Source organism: Phalacrocorax carbo, chromosome 6 (genome assembly GCF_963921805.1).
Source record: "Phalacrocorax carbo chromosome 6, bPhaCar2.1, whole genome shotgun sequence".
NCBI classification, from domain to species: domain Eukaryota; kingdom Metazoa; phylum Chordata; class Aves; order Suliformes; family Phalacrocoracidae; genus Phalacrocorax; species Phalacrocorax carbo.
In genome coordinates, this window is record NC_087518.1 from 2,536,892 (window position 1) to 2,561,437 (window position 24,546).

At 43.0% G+C, this 24,546-nt stretch overlaps 1 protein-coding gene across 5 annotated transcripts in view; it reads right to left on the reverse strand.

Moving 5' to 3' along the window:
• ITPR1 (inositol 1,4,5-trisphosphate receptor type 1) overlaps positions 1–24,546 on the reverse strand; it is a 180,009-nt gene that overhangs the window by 113,585 nt on the left and 41,878 nt on the right. For 3 of the 5 annotated variants that reach the window (XM_064453422.1, XM_064453424.1, XM_064453426.1), the window contains exons 4-14: positions 16,043–16,158; positions 12,468–12,554; positions 10,698–10,856; positions 9,338–9,436; positions 8,795–8,878; positions 8,565–8,711; positions 7,066–7,161; positions 5,641–5,685; positions 2,472–2,626; positions 1,096–1,195; positions 473–633 (exon numbers count right to left, since the gene is read on the reverse strand). In XM_064453422.1, coding sequence (XP_064309492.1) covers positions 473–633; positions 1,096–1,195; positions 2,472–2,626; positions 5,641–5,685; positions 7,066–7,161; positions 8,565–8,711; positions 8,795–8,878; positions 9,338–9,436; positions 10,698–10,856; positions 12,468–12,554; positions 16,043–16,158 — 1,249 coding nt within the window. The remainder of the gene's footprint in view (positions 1–472; positions 634–1,095; positions 1,196–2,471; positions 2,627–5,640; positions 5,686–7,065; positions 7,162–8,564; positions 8,712–8,794; positions 8,879–9,337; positions 9,437–10,697; positions 10,857–12,467; positions 12,555–16,042; positions 16,159–24,546) is intronic. The other 2 variants (XM_064453427.1, XM_064453425.1) reach the window with 1 other exon arrangement.

A 24,546-nucleotide genomic window follows, 5' to 3' on the forward strand; every position in this document is an offset into this window, starting at 1 on the left:
AGGTGATGATCTCTCCCAAGGCCAAATAAAAGACCTCGGCTACAGAAGCACACAGGGCCCTGGCTTTACACAGCCGACCCTCCGCTCTTTTTTGTGGCCGCGTACTTTTCACGGACCCTGGCAGAGGATTTGCAAGAAGTCATGTGTTCAGTCTTCACAAGATGGATTATAAATTCCCACACTCAATTTGCAAAGCCCATCAAGGGAGGTATGCTGTGGATTACTCCTCCAAGTTCACAACAACAGTTCTCATGCTCTCATTTCACAGAGCAACAGGGAGGGCTTGATAGAATAGGCTTGAGGACCTCCACTATGGACACGTCAACAATAAAACCATCAACTTGGTTTTAAATCTAATCAAGGAGGAAACAAAAATCCCTCTTCTGAAAATAGCATACACATAAAATTTCCAAAGGAACAGTTACTGAGTAAAGGAAACAACATCCTCCGAACCAAATCCTTGCTTTCTTACCTTCTTTCATTCTGGGTTATTGTTCCCTTTTCCAACTTGCCAGCAATGGAACCTAAAACCTTACTTGCATCATTTGCAAAATCCAAGTCCCGAACCTCTGCAGGGGAAACTGGTACTATAGCAAAAGCTTCTTTGTCCTCTTTCACTGGAGAAGTACCAATCTGAAACCCAGAGAAGTTTTATCATCAAACCAAAAGGCAGAAAACAAAGTAGTGATTCACATACTCAGTGATAATAAAACAGAAGAAAAGCTACGCTCTACGTAGACAGTACGAGACTACTGATGAAGTCAAACTGGGAACAGTACCACTCTGTGCAAGCTCAAAGCTGTTCCTGAATTCAGAGAAACATCAGGAGGGATTGCAAAACGTTGCCATAAGCACTGGAATAAAATCCTCCTCGTGATGACTGTCACACAGTAGAAATTGAACAGTGTAGCTAGTAAACTACTACAAAAACTTCATGTTTTAGATAAAACATTTTACACAGGCATTATTCATTGCTGTTATGCTGCTTGCTGTTTGACAAACCCAGCAGCCTCAAGGGACTGGAACTTCTCCTGCCAACACTCTGCGAAAGCACAGGAATCAAAGGATAGGCTTATATGAAATAACAAGACTTACTTTAAGCATCACAGGTTTCTCCTCTTCTTTGTCAATAGGGATATTGGTACTGTGGACCCAGGTGTTAGTGCAAAGGTGTCTAAGTCTGACATAAGAGTTCCTGAAAGAAAGTCAAAAGTTTCAAAGCTTGAGTCACTTTCCCAGACAGGAAACCTTCGCATTGTTTGAATTGCAAGATGTTGGCAGGAGCAAGTGGAAAAAAGTGCCATCTTCATCCGTGCTGCATACCCCAACGGGAATAAGATTTTTCTTTCCTTATTTCATTCTATAAATTCACCTTAGGAAGTCGTCTTATATAATGAAATATTCTGCTGTGAAACAGTACTACATCTACAGTTTGTTGCTGGAACTCAGCTGCTGCACAGTATCGAATTAGGCCCCTTCAAATCCTCACATTTCCACAAGCTATAGCGTATCCGAGCTGTCAGCTTCCTCCCTCACCCTTTAATTTTTCAGCCTGTAACTCCCTGCTATCTGTTTTATATTTTCTAAACTGAGAATTTTTAGACTAGCTATATGAATAGTCAACGCTGTACAAGCGCCAAAGGTCCAATAAGGTTCCAGAACACATGGCTAGGATGCAACAATTTCCTCTAGCAAAAGTCAACAAGTCTTCTCTTCCTATGGAGACAGCAGCTCCCAGACTTAGGTTTCTCAGGTATTTCTGGCGTTGACACTATTTTGCATGTACCAGCTCTTTGATAAGGGATGTCAAGCCACAGTCAGATGGGCATCTTAGGCCAGGATCAGAGGCAGTCTCTCAGGTGCAGCACAACCTCCTCTCTCCACACAACTGTGGCAGCCCAAAGGAGAGAAGAAACAGCCAGGACAGCTGCTTTTGGTGGCCACGTTAACTTCTGCTAACTTAAGTGTGTCTGATGATTTAGAGAATTCCTTAGATAAAGTAGATGGAACAAATATGCTGTGCTTTCTCAGTGACAGCAAGGAGCCTGCATGCAGACTGCGCATCTGTGAAGGGTTCAGCACCTCTGAGGTAGCAAGAACAGTAAAGGACATATAAACAACAGAAAATGAAGTGCTAAATACTTGATGTTACGTCCCTGGTAACATAATACAGACAGGTCATGGGAGCAGCTTGATAGGACACCCAAGGCTTTTAGTCCCAGTTTGTTCACTGTAAATCTCAATCTCAATTTTCCCATCTGTAAAATGGGGTTCTGTTACTTTTAACTCAACTGTAAAGTACTAAAATGAAGCTTCAGGGACTTGATAAGTATTTTTATATTAATTTGAAGAAACTTAATTCCAAAGGATGTAAAAAAGTGAGAGTGCGCTTTACCTTAAAATAATAAAAATAAACCAACCCATCAATGTCTAAAGCAGACAGTCAGTTCTAACACTATGCTTAGCTGTACCTGGGGACAAGGCTGTCTCCTCCTCTCAAGGTGGTAGGGTCCAACTCAAATATGGAGGAGATATCGTTTCCTTCAGGCACAGACACCAGAGAGTACGCCATCTTCTCCTGAGCACTGCGCAAGCCTCTTCTGGAGGCATCCTGCTCAGGGTCCAGCTGTGGAAGAAGTCCCACCACACACAGTCAGACCAAGCCCTCCCGACCCAGCTGCCTAGCGTTAAATAGATGTCTCCTGTAACTTGCAGACATGACTCTGAACCACTCCAAGCACTGGTTAAGACAGCTGGGCTTTAGGACACCGGTAAAACTGACAAATAGCTGCTCTTGCCAACCATTTCCTTGCTTTCCCTGTGTTAATAACTTCCCTGTGTTAATAAAACAAAATAAATCCTAAACCACAGAGGTTGTGTCTTGCAGACAGTGCCAGAAGAGACTCAAAATCCCCCAGCCATGCACCCCACTGCACACTGGGAACTCTGACCAGCTTCAGATGACCCATATCTGCTAAGATGTCCACCCCTGACACTACTAGCTCCTGAAACGTACTCGACATACTGCAATTATCCCTCTAACACAGTAATTATGTGAGCCGCAAATACAGAAATCAGCAAACTATGTGCCAACAATCTTGCTGGGAAATAATCAACTTCAGCAACAAAAGTGGGACTCGCATCTATCCATCAGAGACAAATGAAATAAAGCTAATCAAGAAGTTAGATGTCTCGCTGTTCACACTTCAGCTTATGATGCCCTCAAACACAATGACATGCTATAAAGGACGTGGCATCAGAAGTACCTTTATTTCCAAGGAGCTAGCAAATTACCAGCTTCCTTTAACAAAGTAAAGATACTAGTATCACCTGAGTAAAACCCTGGATTTTCAGATGAAAAGACAAAAGGGTAGGAAAAAAATGAAGATAAACTAGGGAAAAGGAACAACAACTTTCTCTAAAACTTTTCCTAGGGAACTACCAGTTATCAGGAGTCAATTAAAAAGTTGCCAACTGCCTGACACAAGGCAGGAGCGAGCTGACCACATATAAACTTCTAAGTCCTAGATGTAATTTTCTGTGTGATAAAGCAACACATCGATCACCTTCTCTGTGACCTTGGCAGCAGTAGAAGGTAGGCACCCAAAGCAGTCAGCACTCGGGTATCTGTCTTAAAGTCCTGGTGTAAGGCATTGAGATCCTTACACATACGGAAGAGGTATCTAATGTTGCTCGTGCCTCAGGATACTCTGTAGTTAGCACATTTGTAGTCAATGAACTTGGCTGCAAAGTAGTGACATTTAAAGTCTGATTTTGCACATGGGAACAGACAGTTAGCTGCATGGAACAGAAATACACGTTGGGAGTGTGGCTTCAAGAGAAGTAACTATACACTGAATAGAGTCCATCTGGAGGCTTTACATCAGGAGAAATTCGCTCACTTGGAATGAATTCACCGAATTTCAGCTGTCTCCATCTCCACAGTGAGGCAGCTGCTCCGTATTCACAATTCGTACTTCAGGAGACAACTGGTCAGTTATTGCAACTGTGGCAAAGCTGAAAAGAAGGGTCAATCAGGCAGTAGGATATGGGGCAATTTAGGGAGAACTACAACTTCAACCCCAAAGTTGACAAAAGCAGTCCCCTTTAATGCTGCAAGGGTACTGGCTGGCATGTCACCCATGCCCAGTTCAACCCCATTCCCAAGCAGCTCACTGAGGTAGAAGGAGAGAACAGAGAACACCGAGCTGTGCAATAAAAATGCCATCTTGCAGACAGCTCGCATTTGGATAAAGTTGGGAGTCTGAGTGAAGTTGGATAGAGCAGCCTACACCATCCTGTCACTAGTGAATGTTAAACGATGCAGCAATTTTGTGTCACAAATGAATTATGTGCTCCCGCTCCTGTTCTTTATGGTCTGTTTTTGCCACCTAGTGGTAAAGAGACAGCAGGGGAAAAATCCACAGCTCCGAAGCCAGTGCGTTGCCGCTGTTACTGCACTTATCAGAAGGAGGGACTAATAGAACACCAGTAGGATGGATGCCTAGGTAAGAGACCTTGACGCTGATTAACTTTCAAAAAGTTACGCCAACAAAATAGTCCGATGTTGGATGGCTCCCTCCCCCGGTAGCTTTATGGGGTTTTTTTGGTTAATTTTCTCATTTTTCAGGTATGTTTACTGATATCTAGCTGTCAGAAGATCAGTGTTTCCTGCCAAATACCACCAAGAACTCATCAGGAAAACAGCTCAATATCTGGGGGCAAAGGTTAGCTTTTTAATGGCCAGGCTATGACAACAGATCCTTTTAGAAGGAAAAAAACTCCACCTCACAGGATTTCAAAGCATCACACTGCATTCACCTCCTTTTAAAAAATCGGAGGAGTAATTCTTTTTCATATCCAAATGGAGCAGATCTTCCGTAATACAGGATAAATGACCAAGAAAGCTGCATAAGCCTACAATCAAATCCAACTAAAAATAATCTGATCCACAATGGAAAGTGCTGTTCCTGTTTTATCTGTTTTCAACTACTGAAGCAATGCCATGTCCCTTTGACACCGAAGAGAAGCTTCTATTAATACAAAGCATCAGCACAGTCAGTCCTTGACACAACAACATTTACCAAAACCAGCACAGACTTGGCTTTCACAGGAAAACCAGAAGAATGGCACTGAAATCTTTCTCACCCTGCCACTCTTGCTCTCTAGACTCTTTCTCCTGGCTTTCCTGTGACCAGCTAAAACGAGAGGGGGATTTTGTTTCTTAAACAAGGAGCTCAGGCGACTGACCGGCACAGCACTAGGTGAACATCCCAGTAGGGACCGTTGCCATCCCGTGTCACCGTGAGCATCTTGTTTTTCGCACCTATTCAAGGAAGTGCTTCAAAGAGGCAAAGGTTTAAGAAACAGGAAGACAGAAAAAGAGATGCTACAAAGAGGGGAGGCAAGGGGTCCAGGTAACAAATTCGGTTCCAGGTGCATTGCTCTTCACTAATGCCTAATCCAGTTGTTAATATCCAGTCCTCTGGATAGGCCTTAAAAGCCTTCAGATCATTCTCAGTTCTAGTTTCTTCACTAGCAACAAAGCCTGGACCATCTATGCACTGGCCAGGCAAATACCTGGGCCTGTGTCAAGCCCTCCTCAATTAGTGGCAAGATCATACTCTTGCCTATACTTACTGAGGATTGACACTCCAGGTCATCTTCCTCATAGTCAGGGTTTACCTGATGAAACAGAATCACAGGCACGTCAAAACTCTAACAGAGCTGGAAGTGGGAAACAACCTCAGCGCGGTCTAAACTTATGTTGTAAGAGATGCACTCTACTGCTACGGCACTACCAGGCATGCAGAACAAATATACTGTGCAAACCCATTTGTTTCTTAATTGGGCATCTGTCTGTCCACGAATTAAGCAGTTACGTAATCTGCAAACATGCAGAGAGATTTATCTTGTTCGGGATAATCACTAAAGGAGCAAGAGGGGTAGAGAGTTACCAAGTTTCAGGTCTTTTTTTAAAATCCCAAGTGGAATTTCCAACTAGAAACTACTGGCTTGGCAGACATCTTTTAAAACAAACACTATTCTAACCATGGATCGGGTGAGCAATCTCCTCTGGTATATTTCTGCGCGATGCAAGACCCTGTTTTTGTTTTGGCTGATTAGCAAATCCAAGATTTAGTGGAAAAAGCTCTAGACTGGATCACTACTGAAAAGGATTTGCAAGTGTGCATGTGAAAAAGATGCTGCTGTTTTTCCAGTTTGATTATTTGAAGAATATAAAATGGGGTATTTAATCTGAACTTTCCCTCTGAAGCTCTCAGGTCACTAGCAGGGCTGGGACAGCCCTTCTGCCCTGCTATGCACTCTTACATCCAGGACAGCTTTTACTTACAGAGGTTTATGTATTGGCATGTTGGTATATCCATGCTTTAAAGTAAACAGAGTAGTTTTAATAAACATTTACAAGTGTTAAGCAGCAAAATTCCTAAAATTATAGCCTTTAGGCTTTTATTTTTAGTAAAATGTCTGGAAATCTTATTTCAATGGGGGAAGATGTCCACTATGGAGAGAGAAAAAGACTTATTTATTGTGCGCTTGGACAGCTAAGCATTATCTGCAGTTCTTACAAGACTGGTCTGAAGTCTAACTGCATTTTCATTTTCCACTCTAGTTCTCTAATTCTGCTCGGAAATCAGTAATTCAAGGGAAACTAACAATGGTTGAATTCATTTTCCCCCAAAGGCTCTCAGCCATTTACAATTTATTCGTCTATTAATAAATTCATCTGGATTCTACTGCCCACATGACAGGATACTATTTAGTCTCTATTCTTTGCAGGAGAAGAGTTGTTGCCTCTAGAATTTATATAGAAAGTGAAATAAGCTCAAGACTACCCCTGTACCATGGTGTTCTTTCAAGTCTCTTTCATCTTGTTTTTTATGTTTAGCCACCTACTTTTGTATTAATACTAAGGACCCAAACACCACTCTCCTCCCCTGTGTCTATTTTTAGGGCAGGAAACGAGAGATTTTCAGAAGGTGTAAAAGGATGAAAATACTGTAGAAGGAAAGGCAGAGTTCCTAAGCAAGCCCCAACACCTACCTCTGCTGCTAGGTAGTGTCCAGTGGCAAGGTGTTTGAACCTGAAAAGGCTGTTCCAGTACCCCGCACCACCACGACAAGGATCATGCTGCACCACCTACAAGGAAAGGGGAACCACATTTACACCGTGTGTCAGTGACTTCCTCTTCAAACACAGCATTTACTGTATTTCACGCACAGGTAAGACGGAACAGAACAAAGAGATCCAGAGAAGTTGAACCAGCCTTTCATATGTGAAAACCACACAGGACAGTAAATACTTTGAGCAGACTACAAGTAGTTCACCTCAACAGTTTATGACCACTGATTTTCTGATCATTGTCAAGTGACAATATGTGTTTGCAGAGTCCTGTGCTCTGTCTGCAACGGCCGGTACTCCAAAGGAGTCTGGTGAGCAGTGGCAGGAGGATTGCCGTGCAAGTTGGCAGAGCAGTCATTAAAGAAGGTGCTCTGGATGTGCATGCGCTGCTAGGGCTGAAAACAAACTCCCTCAAGAAATGCAACAAGTCCTTTACCTTTTTGGTATAAGTAATCTTTGACTTTCTGAAAGCGGGTGAGGGAAGACACTTGGAAATGTTTCAAACACAATGCATCGTAAAAAGGAATTTGAAGACTGTTGTATTTACTCTCTAACTTCTCCTGCGGCAAGCAGAGCCTCCAACATCAGCTTCTCTGCAGGTACACCCACTTGCTTAGGGAAAACTCGGCGTAGCTGAGCTGTGCCTTGCAGGGAAGGACTAGCTTACCTCTGCCTCACATTCACCAACGGTAACTGCGCACACACGGGCAGCTACCGCAGAAGCTACCGATGTGTTGTAACGAGCCAAAGTAATGTTAATGCTAGTAGGCTTTCAACGTACATCAAAGCAGATACTTCTAGAAAGAGAATATGAAATCCACCTATCCACCATTATAATTAATTTTAAGATTGTCAGAGGCAGTTCACATGGCAAACATTCAAAATCATTAAACAACTCTAATCACACCAATAGGGCGAGGGTATTTTAAGAAGCCAGTGATGGCCGAGGTGTTAGTCACACTATTTCAAAGCCAAGTAAAGAAAAAAATAGTCCAGACAAGAACGCACAGAGACCAGCAAAGGGTTGCAGTCTCCTATCAAATGGGGATGTGCATAATCACATTATTCCACACCAAAACCAGCGCGTTCGGTACACTCAGCAGGACAGGTGAAATTATTAGCTGGTGTTAAACTTCAGTAACTGGTAAGAAAATGACTTCATAGATGCTGCTCTGTCCCCTTTTTCTGAATTCAAATTCAGGTCAAGAACCTGAATTTAAGAGCTACCTGCTGCTGCGTTAGAGATCACAAATCCTCTTTGATTTTGCACAGAAAACACAGTAATTAAAGGAACTTTAAGATTGAAATTCTACCACCAGGAAGACTTTTATCTAAAAAAAGGCAATCCAAGTACACAGTTTTTAAACAGAAACCATAGTTGTTACTACAAAGCCACCCCCAGCCTGGGTTACAATTCTTACCTCTACTTCCCACAGGGCTTTTGAACTGGTTGCAGATGTGGCCGACTGCCTCCCTGTCGTTCTCAGGAAGACATGCTGCTTCTTCCTGTGCTCATCGCAAGTCAGAAACTTCTCCTGTTCTGCATGGAACAGCCTCACCACGTCCCCCTGTCAAAGCCCAGACAGAATGGTCGTTGTAGGCATTACTCATCAGGGAACAAGTTACAGGCAAGTAGAGTTTTGAGTCTTACCCCTTTGAGAATATCATCTTTGTTATCACTCCATTTCATGAAGAGGACTATTTTCCAGCTTGTGTTGCAATTCACAGAGTTGACCTAAAAGGAGAACTAAATCGGTTAGTCCCGCTGTCTGGTGCCTGCACAAGACACCGCCACGAAGTACTGCCTCACCTTTTAGACCGTTTTCAAGGGAGTACTGCGCTCCCTGTTGCATTACTCTGGAGAAGGAAAGCCCTTTCTGCATTTACTCCGCAACACGTAACTACAGAGCAGACTGGCTAGGAAGTCACTTGCTACACATCACTGCGCCACAACTTCTGATTTTTAAGAAAAATTTATTTTCAGCCAGTCAAGCAAGAGATCAAACTCAAACCTCTGCCCAGCGCCCAACAGCCAGAAGAGACTGATAGCTGCATTAAGCTGCTGATTAACAAGTGCCACAGGTACCAACCAACTTTTATCAATAACCTGATTTTCATAAAACACAAGTCCTAGCACCTTCGCTGAAACACAGAGGTTTGTACAGTTGCTCCAGCTGTGTCAGTCTGCCCTTACCTCATTGCATCCCGGATTATCGACAAGCTGATGACTACTGGCGTGGAGAGGCTGGCCGGCGTTGACGGGATTCAGGACTACTTTGTCTCCAATGACAACCTGTAGATAAATGCAGCATCAGACAGGAACTTGCAACCTGAGAAAGCTCTTTTTTTCTTTCCTTTTTTAATGGGAGCGATGGGAGGAAATCAACTCCTTGCAGTTTGGAGAGATGCCAGTCTGAGTATGAAAACCAGGATTCTGTTTGCTTCAGAATTTAGCTCATCGTACTCAGTCATTCAGGCAGAAAACCACCCCTATACTATTGGACTCAGAGGCTTGCAGAAGAAACAGACTGCAGTTGTGGTAACTAACCTATCTGCTGCTTTCCATGAAGTTGTTTCATTGGTTAACATTTAAGAAATAATTCTAGAGCAAAAGGTCAGCAAAAAAATCATCCTCCTCCAAGACACACTTTCATTTGTAAAATCAGATTCTTGACCAGACTGGCATATGACTCAAGACAAATACACTTTATTATGGACAGTAAAGGTCCTGTTCTTCCCTTCTTCTGGGGCAAAGCCTTACATAAACTAAAAACCAAAACGCCTTTTCTGTGTTGAAAAGAACTGTTCTTAGTGATAAACTGGCTGAGGAAATGGTGTGATTTAGAAGAGCTTAACGGACAACACAGACTGCGCTACCCTCTGCTCTGGCTTTACCGTGGGCGTGTCTGTAGGAAAGGAAGAGTCATATCAAAACGTGTGGGGCTACTCTACAGGAGAAATTATTCCTATTTGATAAAGGCCTCTGTGTTCAGCTGCCAAATATATACCTGGACTATACCACAGAGCACACTGAAGCTTATTACCTCAGATAGTATACCCGGGTAACTCAGATTCGTAAAAAAGAGATTAAGAGATTAAAACAATAATGCATTTAACTCGGAACCAATTATTTCCCAGATTTCCCATGAACAGGGCCATTTAACCTCATTAACACCTCATTGCTCGTATACAAAATGAGGATAAATTTTGATTTCAAGCTGACAACACTGGAAACCAAGACGCTAATTATTTCTTCCAAAGCTACTGAAGGCACGCAACATTTCCTACCATTTTGAATTGGACAGGAATTGTGAAAGGCTAGCATAATTAGGTCCCTTATTCCCTCCAACGTTAAATCATTCCACGTTTCCAAAATACAAGTTACCATAGCAATTTTCCTCCCCCTCATGACAGCACAGGAAAAAGGTTGTTCCTGCAACATCACGCACTCAAGGATCTGCGCATTTCATTAATTGCAAGACAGGCCTCCTGAAACAAGCTTTGCCAAGCTGGGCACAAAGTAATACATGAAGATACTCCTCTTTAGCACTTACGCTGTCTCCAATGGAACGCAGTTTGTAGAAGGGCTGTATGTAGAACCAGGAACCTTCGTTTCCAGCTTCATCCAAGGTCACCCTCATAGCATTCTTCTCTAGTAGCGCTGGAAGCCTCTTATTTACTGTTAAGTATTTGTTACTTTTTAAGTGAAGCAGCTAGAATAAGAATTAGAGTTCAGTTCTAAGAATGCTCATTTCTCCTCCCCTCAATAAATAGCCAATGTGCATAAGATAGCCACAGTATTATACAGGAATTAAAATACAAACTGAATTATATACAAATATTGATGAATTCAGGCACAATTTCACATACACTTCTTTTGGTATATATACAGTCCTACAGCACAAAACATCTTCAGCTACCCAACGGTCCCTTCTCCAGCACACGATAAACACTTAGAGACGCCCTCGTCACTTTAGAACAGCCTGTTCGAAATCCCAGGCTCAAAAGTTGTACGATGCTGGGGACTAAGTGGTTTTCCCTGGTAAGAAGGGGGCGGTGGGAAGTAAAGCTGCTCTTATCTTGCTTTGCTCTGATTTAACAGACAATGTGATGGCTTTCTCAAGACTCTCTTCAAAACAACTCCCGTTCCTCAGCCCCTCGCTGCGTACCGCACGCCATCGGCGCGAACGCCTAAGCTGCAACAGGTCATGTTCTGGCTCCCGACCTACCCAGCTCCAACTGCTGTTAAATTTCCAGTAAAATTAGTAGAGAAGTACTTACATATAGAAAGTGCTTTTTCATGGCTTTTGACTACCATAAGTAGCAGTTACTCACAGAAAATTTGGGAGTTATGGGAAAATATGGGTAAAAACTTACCACAGCTCTTAATAGTGTTGATATTTGTAGTCCAATCAAAAATGGGTATTATTCTTTTTCTTTCATCATTAAAAGTAGGGTTTTTTTTTCCCCCTAAATACACAGGGCCAATAGCACCCTTAATGCAACCAAGGCAGGGACTTCCCTGCCCTTCCTCCATCAGGTTGCTCCAAATCCTGCAATTGCTTTACAGGGCAGCCAACCAACCTCTCCTTGCAACAAGAAAGCCCAGACTGCCTGCCCTCCTAGCCACCCCCCTCTGCTGGCTGGTATCATGTCAGCATAAGAAAATAAAAACCAGTTGTAGAAGAACCTCTTAACCTAAGGCTCAAAGCACTCCGGTAACTATCCCTACTTTTGAAGTGCTGAGGCATTCCAGTGGAAGTAGGTCTGCTTTGGTTCCAGGGTGACCCACACCTGATGCATATTATGCTCCACATTTATGAAAGACCTTTTTTAATTATGGAATTATTGTACTTGCCGTTTTTATTGGGTTTGATGCTTTATTTTTTTAATTCCCTGGGATCTAGCATATCCTCTGCCTCAACAGACTGCAATTACTTATATATGATATGATATACTTGATTTTCCTTCTCTGTGTTGGTTTACTCTGATGTGTCAACATTCGATTGTGAGAGGGTATCTGGCACTGGACAGTGCCTGCGCCATCTTCCAAACGGCCAACTCTAATGGAGGCTCTCAGCAGCATTTCTGAATAAAGTAATCATATGGTGGCCTCACAAAAAAAGGGTAACTAACCCATAATAAAAAGTGACCCCATCACAGCTGTACGCCCAGTTCTTGCTTCACAGGATGCCACTTCACAACACCGTCACACCCTGCAGAGCTACAGACTCCTGTCCAGGAATGCCAGAAACTTAATGTCACGCTGAGCAGGGGAGTTTGAGCGAAATCCCATACCGCTTGCAGAGATGTTCAGAGCCTACCTGGATAACATTGCCGTACTGGATGACTGTTCCCAGCAGCTTTCGGTTTTCAGTTTCATTCTGCTTCTTTTCAAGATCTGCTGCATGCTGAAATTAAAGGAGGACAATTCAGCTGCTCACTCTATCAGCGAAAGGGTGGCCAAACTTGAGGTTCTTTAGGAGTATTTCAAAGAACTGGAAAAAACAGCGAGCATCTGAAACAGCACAATTTCCTTTCTCCAACCTCTAACGGCGTCATCTCCAATTCCCTTTTTCCAGTTGTTTAGGCCGAGACACACACACCATTTAATGAATACGTAATTTGGGTAGAACTTGACAAAATTTTGCAATAAAACATGAGATGAAAATCTCAGACAAGACAGAAGACAAGCCATGAGAAGGCAACGCCACACCTATGGAGGGAAGGTGAAAAGGCACGGGGAACAACTCAAGCCAGGAAGTCTCTATTACTTTCTACTGACTTCTACACAAATTGGAAGAGAAGGACCTCAACCTCGGTGCGTTATTTTACTTTGCCAATATAGGCCCCAACTTTTCCACGGCCTGTCTTTTGATGATGACTCTAATCACCTTCACCGTGCAGGAGGATATTTAGAAGACATTTACAAATGCCCGCGGTGGCTCTGAATACCTGAGCCCCCAACCTCGCAGCGGCACAGAGTCCGTACGCCACGAGGCCGAAGGATACTCTGCGCTACATTATGGACTGGCTGTGAAAATACAGCTGGGCATTTCTGTATCACGCTAACATGGTGACAAAAGGGAAATTGAATGATCACAGGGATACATTGTTCTATTTAATAGTTATAAATTAAACTAGTTTGCTTTGTTTCAAAAGAATTGAGCTATTTTTCCCAGGCTGCTTTTAAACCATTTCATTTGGTAAAGAAATTCTCTTTTACTTCACATGAAAGACGATATTTTCATTATAAAAAGAAATCTGTATCTGCTTTAACCGATACCTGGTAGCAGCGAGTAATTTAAAACTAGACTTTTTTGGAGGCTAAGCATCAATATTCATGGCTTGGCGCTCAGATCACAGGGACTACAGGAGGTCCAGTTTTCTCTGGAGGAGAACAAAGCGCCCATGGTTCCCAACTGTAGCAAGGTGAAGTAGCAATAACACAGGACGAAGCTTAGCTACTGCACAGGAAGAGCTGTCTGGATACTGTAATAAAATTTCAGCATCTTCAGCTTACACAAAATGTGCTATTTTTAGAAGTTGCACTAGGTATGAGAGCTGGCTCTTGCTCCAGGAGCACCTGGAATGCAGCTGCTCATTCAAATTCAAAAATATCTTCAGAAATACAAGGCAGCATGATTTTCTCTTTAATACTGAAATACAACTTTTTTGCTTGATTTCAAAGTATTCTGTTGAGAAAGGATTTCTTCAAGACACTAGGGGCCTCTCAACTATCAACGGCAATCACAGAAGACAAGACTTCTCTGCCTGCACTGGACCAGGTGCCACATTTATTATAAAGGAAGAAAACTGTGTATTCTGTGAAAATATGATTAAGACTTTGGATGCATTTCAAAAGCACACACCAAACCTGACAATCCTTCAAGAAGGAGTCATTTTCTCTGGCCACTAGATGTCAGCTTCTCAACCAGCACTGACTCCTGATACCAAAGACAGACAAGTGTCCCAGATTTTAAATCCCTTAAATGGCATTAACTTAAAATAACCTGACCTCAGCATTGAGCGCTCCGAAGCAGACAATAAATTCCACCACCAGACAAACAGAAGCCAAAAAAGGCAAGTGATGATGAATACATCTTGCATCACCAATTTGATTAGAAATTATACGCACCGATAAAGAAATCTAATCACGGGCAGAGCTAACAATTATACACACGTTTCAGGGCATAGGCCCCCCCAAACACGTCATGCAAAACACAGGGTTTTTTAGTGTATTCCACGTGCCAACAAATGGAGAAGACGACACATGTACCCATACGCTTGGCAGAAACCCGAGTTTTGATATGAGTGATGTACCTGGGACCAAACCATTACAAAGCAACGCGTCTCGGCCCCAGGTCGCCGAAGACCTGATTTGGCACACGCTACATAAAGGATTAGCCTCTATGTCAAAGTGATGCATATTAAATGATCTCCAGTAAAACTGTACAGTACTCAAACCCTTTCACCAAAATCAAGCAATCAGTTCATGCACGGTGGTACATTTCTGTACAAACATCACTCAGCTGGGGCTAAATACCGGAAAAATCTAATCCTCTATCTTGACAGGGACCCCGGCACAAAATGGTAACGTGTCAGACGAATAGGAAGAGGTCCCAGACCCCCGAGCTGCCACGCACCGAGGGAAGAGAAGACAACTTTAAACGACAGTCTAATCCATGGCAATTACAGTATTTTAGTTCTACATGACGCAGTATTTGGACCATACTTTCTCTTAAAATCCACAAACTCACACACGTAACCTGCGGGCATAAGCTCTCCCCTTCCCTTATACACCAGAAAAACCAAACCCAGAACCCCTCCGTTACTTAAAGCTTGCTGGCATGGTCTACTTCTCTCATCGTCATTAAAGAGGCAGGAGAAATGCAGCACAAGTGAAGGACCTTTGTGCTACAGCCAGTACCAAAATAGCTTTCTCCTTGCCAAGTTAATACTTCTAGGTTATGAAATTATGTTTTCAGAAGCAAAATGAGTCAAACACTCAGCCTTTGTGAAAAGCAGGAGCAAGGCAGCCATATGGCAATCAGCAAATGACACTCTCCTACAGGGCCATTTTGTATTTCAGTCTACAATGAGCTTAATATAGGCTTAAAGAAACTAAAAATATTTAGAATTGTAATTTTGACATGAAGTACTCCAGCTATGTAATTTTAACATAAACATGGAGTTTATTTAACTCTAAAGTCAACAGATGGTATTTAAGTTAAGTTGGCTTTTTTTATATAGGAATTCTAAAAACAGCAATCAATTGCCTTACTGGGTTTTCAACTGCTGAATGTCAACATTTTACCCAGAAAATATTAAATACTGCAAACTAATAAGGAAGAAGAGGCTGTCTGGCCTTTAATTACTCATAATTACCCATCAACCTTTACACGTACCAACAGCAGCTACGCTTGTTTGAGGAATCCCAATAGATTTATCCGACCGGTAGCTCAGATGGCATCTACTAGCACAGCTAACGCCCGTGACTTCCCACGTCGAGATGCAATGCCTGAGAATCCTCGGCTCTGCACAGTTGTTAGAAGGGTCCCATTTTTATGCTGTTACCACCCAAAACGCCCACGCAGAGCACTGCGACAGGTTAGCACAGGCGAACGACAAAAGCTTAAATGGCTACCGTGACTCTAACCCAGTGTCACACACCCCGATGTTGGGACGCGCAGACCTCGAACAGCGTGCTGTCTCAAATCACAGGGTGCTATCAGAGTTAGATCTCGGTGAATGTCTCTAAAGGAGCCTTGTATACTGACTTCTACATACTTTCTTGGTGTCTCCGGGTTAACTGTGTCAAGTTTATTGGAAAGACTTACTTAAAGCAGTATGGATGAGAGCGCTGATGATCGACAGCAGCCTAAACACGAATACTTACGTGCAGTTTATTGAGTAGCACGGCATCTGTTGTGCTGTTAGCTCCTGGCTTTGCTGCTTTCCAGAACTGCTTTTGAGCAGAATACCGGTTCATGGGACATAGTTTGAACAGGCAATCTATAAAAAAAAGTAAACAGAGAGATTGATTCAACAATTCGTAATTATCTGGATTTTTGCTGCTAATGTTGTCCAAAGATTCCAGTGGCAAGGAAAGGTTTATAAACAAATTCCAAAAAGCTCTTGATCAGACAAATGCTTTTTTGAGCAACAAGAATGTTGCCCCGTGAATGATAAAAATTAACCGTTGCTGCCAAACATCTGATGCAAGACCAGAAAATTTATAACTTGTCCCAGCCAGAAACGCTACCATACTAAAATGGTAACGCGTTTCAGTGCTTTCCCAGGCAAACATCCATTTAGCACACTTAGAGCTTCGTGTTGTTCTACTTTAGCAGGTACGCTACTTCACACAATGTTAGGTCTGGGGTTTTTGGTTTGGGTTTTCGTGCTGCTGTTGGTTTAGTTTTTAAATCCAATCCCTTCTAGTGCTAGGGACAATGAGGCATGGGAGAAACTCACCTAATAAAGTAGCAGCAGCATAAAAAAACCCACGAACAACAGCATGTCCAAGCACAGACGTTCAAAGCATAGTTCCAGGTAACAGCAAACCCCTCGGGGTGTCGGGTTCTTTACCCAGACCATCGACACTGTTTATTTAACATCCTGCCTGGCAAAAGCCAGGAATTACAGCTCATTAGTCTTATTAAAAATACATTTTTATATTAAAGAGACGCTAACTTATCAGTAATAAAATCAAATTAGCTGCATTTACTGTTTTTCCTCCTCTTTGTTACTAAGCAACTGAACACACACACAAAAAGCTATTCAAAGACAGTGCCTAAAGTAGCAGTTTAGAAGTTTAAACGAAGTGCCAGAAAAGCCAGAAGGCTGTTCCCAGTGCCTCTTCGGCAGCGGCGCGGATGTAAGGCTTGAGGCTTCTCATTCACACGGTATTTCTCGAGGCTCCTGGTGTGTTCTTACACGCGAGCACCGCAATCAGGGAAGCGGCAAGCTGAGGAGATACCTACACCTGGGGGTTTTACCTTCACTGTCTGAAAAGCACAGCTGCTTCGGGGCTACCCTGCTAACAGACACATCGCACACGTGTCCACCAAAGAGGGGAAAACCCGACATTGCAGACAAGTCATTCCAGCTCTGCCCGGGGTTAAAGCTGCTGAAGGGGCTGAGCTCCGCTTGACACCGACCTTGATAATTTTACCTGGGGATGCCACTTGAGATGGACACCTTCACTCTTTTCATGCCTTTCTTAACGAAAAGACCTATTTGATGTCGCTCTGCCTGCCTGTCTAATGCCACCTCAAAGCACCGTTAGAGGAGACCAGGCCATATCAAACACCTTTCACACAAGGGCAAAAGGTCTGTCTTCAAAATTGAATCCCCTTCTAACAGGGTGAAGCACCAGTGGCAGGTTGTCCTTCCATCTCGCAGCGAGCCACCGACTGCCAAACGGGCTGATCAGCTTGTCCCAAACCACCACAGCGACTCCCGCAGGCTGCTTAGCTGGGGGCCCAGGACACCAGCAGCAGAGACAGCAGGAGCTGGGTAGGCCACTGGGGATCCTTAATGGGGTGCGACATACTGGGGAAGGAGAGAAAGAGCTAAGGCTATGCAGAAGATTTAATTGCATCTATCCAGAAATACTCACCTCCACTTTTGACACTACCAGCTTACAGCTTCTGAACAAACAAGAGAAGTGGAAAACGAAGTGGAAACCACACTTTCCAGGTTTGCTCTCTTCAACGTGTTTTTTCATTTACATAAAGATGATTCACAGAGATTGACAGCACAGAAGAGATTCAAAAAGCCACTGCAGGCTGGCACTTTAAGCTACGGCTATGCATTGTAAGCAACGCACCAGTTATAAAATTTTCTATTTTTGCTTAAACCATCAGTTCACACAATGACAGCAATTAACACACAGAACGGCATAGAAGAATTAATCGTATGCTAGATTTAGTCACAGTGCAAGTGTACTTTTTTCCATCATTTTCAGTCAAGAAAGTTGTCAAGTTAGGCTTAACTTCCACATCATTAACTGCAAGCGGCCCTCTCTCTTCCCTATAGCACGGGGAAAGGTCTACAAGTGTTTGACCACGTCCAGCGCAAGAAGGGAAGACATAAGGTGTTTCTTAAGTTTTCTTCCTAGTTACAAAGCTACAGATCTGAAACAAACAATGAAAAGCACCCAACATTTTTTTTCCTAGTATTTGTTCTATAAAATCTACTTCTTAAGTGGTTGAGGAGTTAAACATGGCCTTGTTCACCATAACATGACCACCAGAGGCTGGTTAGTACCGAATGTAGTTTGACCCATGGTGAAATACATGAACTTTATGGCCAGACAACTTTTAGGTCTCCAGATTCCATAGGCTTACATGTGTAGAAAAATCAACATGCAAGGCTGTGCTAGCTGAGTACCATCACGGTCAGCAATCTGCAACCCACGGCAGCGATGACTGCACAGGATAAACCAACTACTTGTCAGACACTATACTGTGGAAGTAAGGTCTATTTTTAACAGATCCAAAATGAAGCCAAAGCAGCTGAAACAACCAGCTCTCTGCTCTGATCACGGATTCAAGTAGCTTTAGCTACATAAGAAAGGTGATAAATAAAGCTATTACTGCAAAGTAATTACATCTTATTATACACTGTTGAATATTAACCATGAAGGAATGCATTTTATTTTCAGATCTTCACGATATGCAGTGAAATACGGCAGAATTGCACACTGAATAGGTATAAAAATAAGACACTACGTAACTGCTGATGAAATAGCGATGCATCATCAGGCCTGACCACCGAACAAAGGTCCTGCAGGAAAAAAGGATTGCATAATTGTATACTACCCCATCATGCACGTGTACAAGGATGATGAATGAAGGTTATATGGACATGCTTTAAACGTGCTTTTCAACACTTCCCAGATAAGTCATGCTCTTTCGTCAGCAGTTGCTCTGCATCTAATAAAGTGGACTGAGTAAGACCATAATTGCACCACGTGATGTATTATTGCTCTCGCTGTTTGGACATTTAGATCCCCGCATGGGTCTCTGCCACCTGGAGCTCACAAAAATATTTTCAGTACTGTTTGGTTGTCCTCGGCATGTACCAGCATCACAGAGGAATAATCAAAACCAAGGATACTGGAAACACTAGAAAATTCTGTGTTCTGAAGTGTTCTGGGATTCAAAGAGAACTTGCCAGCTACATTATGCCAGCTGCAATTCTTTCTACCCCATGCTTTTAATTTTCTCTTCTTCCTTTTCCATTCCCTTCTCCTGTACTAGACCTTGTTCTTTCCTACCCAGTCACAGTCTCCAAACTTCCAACCTTTCCTGCCAGTCCAATCCCAGTCAGATTCTCCACTTCCATCCCGATTAATTTATTCAGTCCCCAACAACTCATTAATCCCCTCCTTCTCTTTTCCCCCCCATGAGCGCGATGTGCAGGTCTCCACTTAATACTTGAGGAGGGATCAGGTTTTACCCAGACAACCCTCATCTCCCAAGGTTTCCCAGCTTCATCACCCAAAGCACCTTATGCTCCCCGAAAGCATAAGGAACCAGAACTTTAACAACGAAAAGGCTGGTCTTTGTCTTAACCATCAACACAGTATTTTGCCAATCACTTTGAAGAAGGGTCTCCATTCCCAAAAAAAACACATCTAGGAAAACTACCTGGCAATAAAAATAAAGTAAAATCAGCCAAACCAGCAAAACTTCAAAACATCAGGCTGGAGAAGCATCCCGTGATGGAAACATTCAGCCAGCCTTGAGCCTCCGCACCGCTTCTACCTCCACCCCGCAGTGAACAAGAACGGCGCTGCCCGGGGGCAGGTTAGCTGCTCCTGGGGAAGAGAGGATTACCATGCGTCAGTCCCTCTAAAGGGGTAACAGCACCTGGGCTCACAGAGACGGGACTGATTTAGGAAACCAACCATCACTATTTCACATATCTTAACATCAGCAAGCTCCGTCCTGGTGCTGCCCCATGACAGCTGGCTTGCTGGCTAACCCCGTCCTGTTCTACCTGTCAGGTTCAATTCTATCGAGTACGCACAATATTTGCTTTCATAGCAAAACAAAAACCTGACCAGACTGATATTTTTGTGTTTGGTTTTTTTTTCATTTTTTTCTTTTTTGAATGGACTCTGTTGCACGGGAATTTAAGTAGCACTTAAGTAGTATGTTAATGAGATTATTATAAGATATAACGCAAGACCTGTCCAAAACTGCAAATACCCACTAACCTCAGAGAGGCTGGAATGATTTGGAGAAGCGAGCGGAGCATTTCAGAGGCCACCCAAGACACAGCCACCTTCTTTCACCACAAGCTGCCCAGACACACGTAACTCAAACTCAGACATACCTATGCAATTCCTGCCTTCCCTTCAGAGGAAGGGCATTAAGTGATGTCATGTCAATTCTGCCCTCGCTAGATGAGGACAGCTCAGAAAGCTGCTAAGCTGCCGCCACCCAAAGCCCTTCGCGGTGCCTTTGCTGGGTGATGGCTGGACACCAGCCGCTACTTAAACTTCCCGTCCTTGCTACTTTGAGATCAGCTCGGTTTTGAGTCACGGTACACAACCTTTCTCACTCTGCCCCTTCTCTGCTGTGCTCGTTTCCAAACGATCTGGAAGTACTTTTAGCTTCAGCCAGGCCGGTTGTGTAATACACCACTCATCTTTTCCAAATCTCCCCTGGCTATTTTAAGCATTTAGTAGAAACTCTTCACCAACTTTACTGCAGTTAGAGAAAGTGGGCATCAAATACTTCGCTGGCAACAAAAAGGTGTGTCGTTATTTCATTTTGGTGTTGGTTTTTTTTTTTAACCAGAGACCCAGACTTTACAAAACGCCACTGGAGAAAGGTAAGAGTCAAGAAAAGTCATTCCCTCTCTCTCAAATGTCACACTTCAGAGTACTTTCAGATGAGGGAAATCTATAAAGATGAAGATATTTAAATAAGTCACAAAACCCACTGAATATTTAACACCAACACAGCTGTTTCTTCGTTACTTGAAAAAAACCAACTCTTTTTTTTTGCGCAGCAATACTAAAATTAAAAGAAAATTAGCAATTCCCTGTTGGAATTTTGCAGTTTCTCTTCAGACTTTTCTATACTTAGGTACCTGATATTTCCCCAAGGCCAAAGCCTGCTCAGAAGAGAGAAGAGATAAGGATAGTATTTCTTTTTTTTTAAACATAAAAAATAGCAAAGAAGATGAAGACGTAACATAGCTGGGAATGATGCAAATATTGCAAATAGAAGTTCTGGACTTTGTATTTGAGAAAGTTGCACAGCTTTAACACGCTCACAAGGATGGTAACACTCCACAGGATGCAGAGATTATTTATTTACAGACAAAACGGAGACCTCTTTTGTGTTTAAGTAAAATGCTTTCACGCAGGAGGCATATAGAAGAATACAAAATGCATATATTCAACCACAGGCAAGCTTCACCTCCTCAGAAGCCCTGGATTACTACATCATCTATTTCTATACTTGTTCCTTCTGAGGTTTAAAATGAAGAGATGACAGCCTAAGAGGTTCAAAGAATATAGAACAAAAGCGGCTACAGAGATGTGTTGATTATTAATCATTCCTGCATTTCCATAAAGAGGGAGAAGAAAGAAGAACCTGATCCTACTGAAATTACTGTCTTTGGAAATGAAAGGATGTCTTCTCATCACAATTTACAGAGAACGGGCTTTGCTGGGAGTGCAGCAAACCATTTCAAAGCACCTGTTTTGTCAGGATGCACTAAGCGCTTGACCTGCTGTCCCAGCGAAGCCCCCTCCATCCACAGCTCCAGCAAAACGAGGAAACAAACCTGACCGAGACACATTTAGCCCAGTGGAAGATGATGACTGAAGTCAAAGCTCACGTTGCCCACGGTTTTGCCGTGTCACAAGTGGGGAAAACTTCAGCGCAGGTGAGAAAGGCACCTGTATTTCAAGCCCAAAGATCTCGTCACCATCACACACGCCGCCGCAAAGCAACCCAATCGTTCAGGATGCAAACGCTGAACTAATTACGTGACAAAATATATTAGAGGTTTCTGCTGCTGTGAAGTCTGTTACCTCCCTTCTGCATGCTTTGCATTTCGCCTGTTTCAAGGGCTTTCAATGCTTTTCTTTTTAAAACAGAATAAAGGAGGGAAAAATCACCCTTGCAACCAGCATTTAAATGGAGAGCCTGCGTGATTTATGATCTAAATATATTTTAATTTTTATGTTAAAATAACCACCCTCAATTCATATCTGCAAGACATGAGGGTAACCACCCTCTTGCCATTGTACTCATTTATGCATAGTTCTACCCGTGGAAATCGCTACTTCGCTTTTTCAAGCTGTAACAACAGAGGAAATAACGTAATTGTGATTAACTTAGAGCTGATGTATCAAACCAAACAAAGGGAGGGGACTGCAACAGCGATTTGAGAGACCGAAAAATTATATACCCGAGAGCAGGACACTGAATATCAAGGCCTACTAAACCAACGGTATTCATTAATGCGACGTTAATTAAAAAGCAATGGCTTTTTGAACCCATAACAAATTAGCATATGGCTCCACACAACGTTGTTAGTAACTTCACAGCAATAAACACCGCGTTTCTGACGCACCGAAGTTTACTGTGGGATGAGGCTGTCCTTCAGCGAAAGCTCAGCACGATAACTTTATTCTAACAAGGAAGAGCAACCACGCAGCGCCTCACCTGCAGGGAAAAATCACCTCACGCTGCCACGTCTCGGGGTAAATTAAGAACCAAAGCACAGACAACTCGCAACGCTACAAGCAAACACCCTCCAAAGCCCTCAAGACCACAACGGTAGCAAAGCGCCCAAAATCCTACCACAAGACTCACATGAGAAATGCACCTTTAAGTAAACGTCTTAGGTACCAAAGAGTTCAGAACACAGCAGTGTTTGTTTTATTTCTGCATGTCGCCTCTTTGGTCTCCTTCAAAAAGAAAACTGCTACTCAAAAAGAGAGAAATATTTAGACACTGGATATACAGGCAATTCCAAAAGGAAACATTTGCAGGAAAGACCAGATTCGTTCTTCAGTGGCTGGTACGAGCAATGCTGAGCAAAGATGCTTCGTGAAAACACAAAGCCAGAAGGGACAGCAACACAAGCAGAAAGAAAAAAAAAACCACTGATGCATTGAACTAAAATGTATCTCATTTGACTTCAAGGGGGTCGGGCCAAAGAAAGCAAGAAAACTGGCAGCCTCCTTGTCGCCGAGATGCGGCACCGCGATGGGTAACGCCCCTGGATGGGCAATGGCCAGGGCTACAGGAGATACACGAAGACAACATCACGCTGAGTTTCCTCAGAGAAAACTGTTAAGGACAGGGAGTGAATATGCCAGGTAACCTTGAAATCATTACGGAACAGGTATTATTTATGGACACAAAGGATAATTTGGACGAAGGTACTTAAATTAAGCTAAGAATACGCTCAAGAAACTTTAGAAAACTCAAAGCACCACGATGGCTCGTGGCTAGTAACAAATACAAGCCAGAAAAACTCTTAATGTCGAGGAGAGGGGAAAAGAAAAGATAAAAAGCTCATGAGAAGTGTTTGTAACTGCGTACATTAAGTTGAGCTAACCCAGGATCTCAAGAAAGCTGTTGGTTTCAGTGAAAGTTTTTGCTGTTTTAGGTCATTGCCATCTCTGGTCCAGCATGAAAAGAAATCCTGGACTAGAGAGAAACCTTGCCAAGAGGAAAGTCCAAAGGCCAACCCCCCTCTCTGTCCCACAAATACTGAAAATCAAGTTTTACACACTACAAGGAGAAGCATTTGTACTTTATGGAAATGAATTCAGCAAACTAATGCTCAGAAGAGGTGCAGAAGCATTTTTAAGTAAACTATCATGGCTTTAGCCTTTGTTCCAGCCTTGAGAGCTGTATTCTTAACTCGGGAAGCCACCCACTATCCCCCTTTTAACAGCTTCCATGATAAACCTCCCTGGGAAGCACTAAAACGCAAGTCTCAGAACATGAGCCCCCGGACATTCTTCCACAAAACCTTCAGGTCTTCTCAGTGCACATCGGAGGCATTTGACGCCAGCAGTAAATCAAAGCGTATTCATCTGCTGGCCACATTTCTACCGCTCGCCCCTTGGATTTCATTTACATGTTTGCTTCTTCACTTGTTCCTGCTTTTCCGGAATAAAGTTCCTGCTCAAAACGGGTCAGGAAGCGGGGGCAGGCGGCGGGAATGGCTCGGACAGTCCGAGCACAGGAAGAAAAAGAAAGATCAAATTTCAAACACCCTCTGAAAGCATCAAGCAGTATGGAAAAAACGCCCTTGTGCTATTAGACAGAGTTGACGTGACTGAACAGCATAATAAAAGTCGTTTCTATTTAAGAATGTTTTGCGCGCATGTCATAAGAAACAAGCTACCAC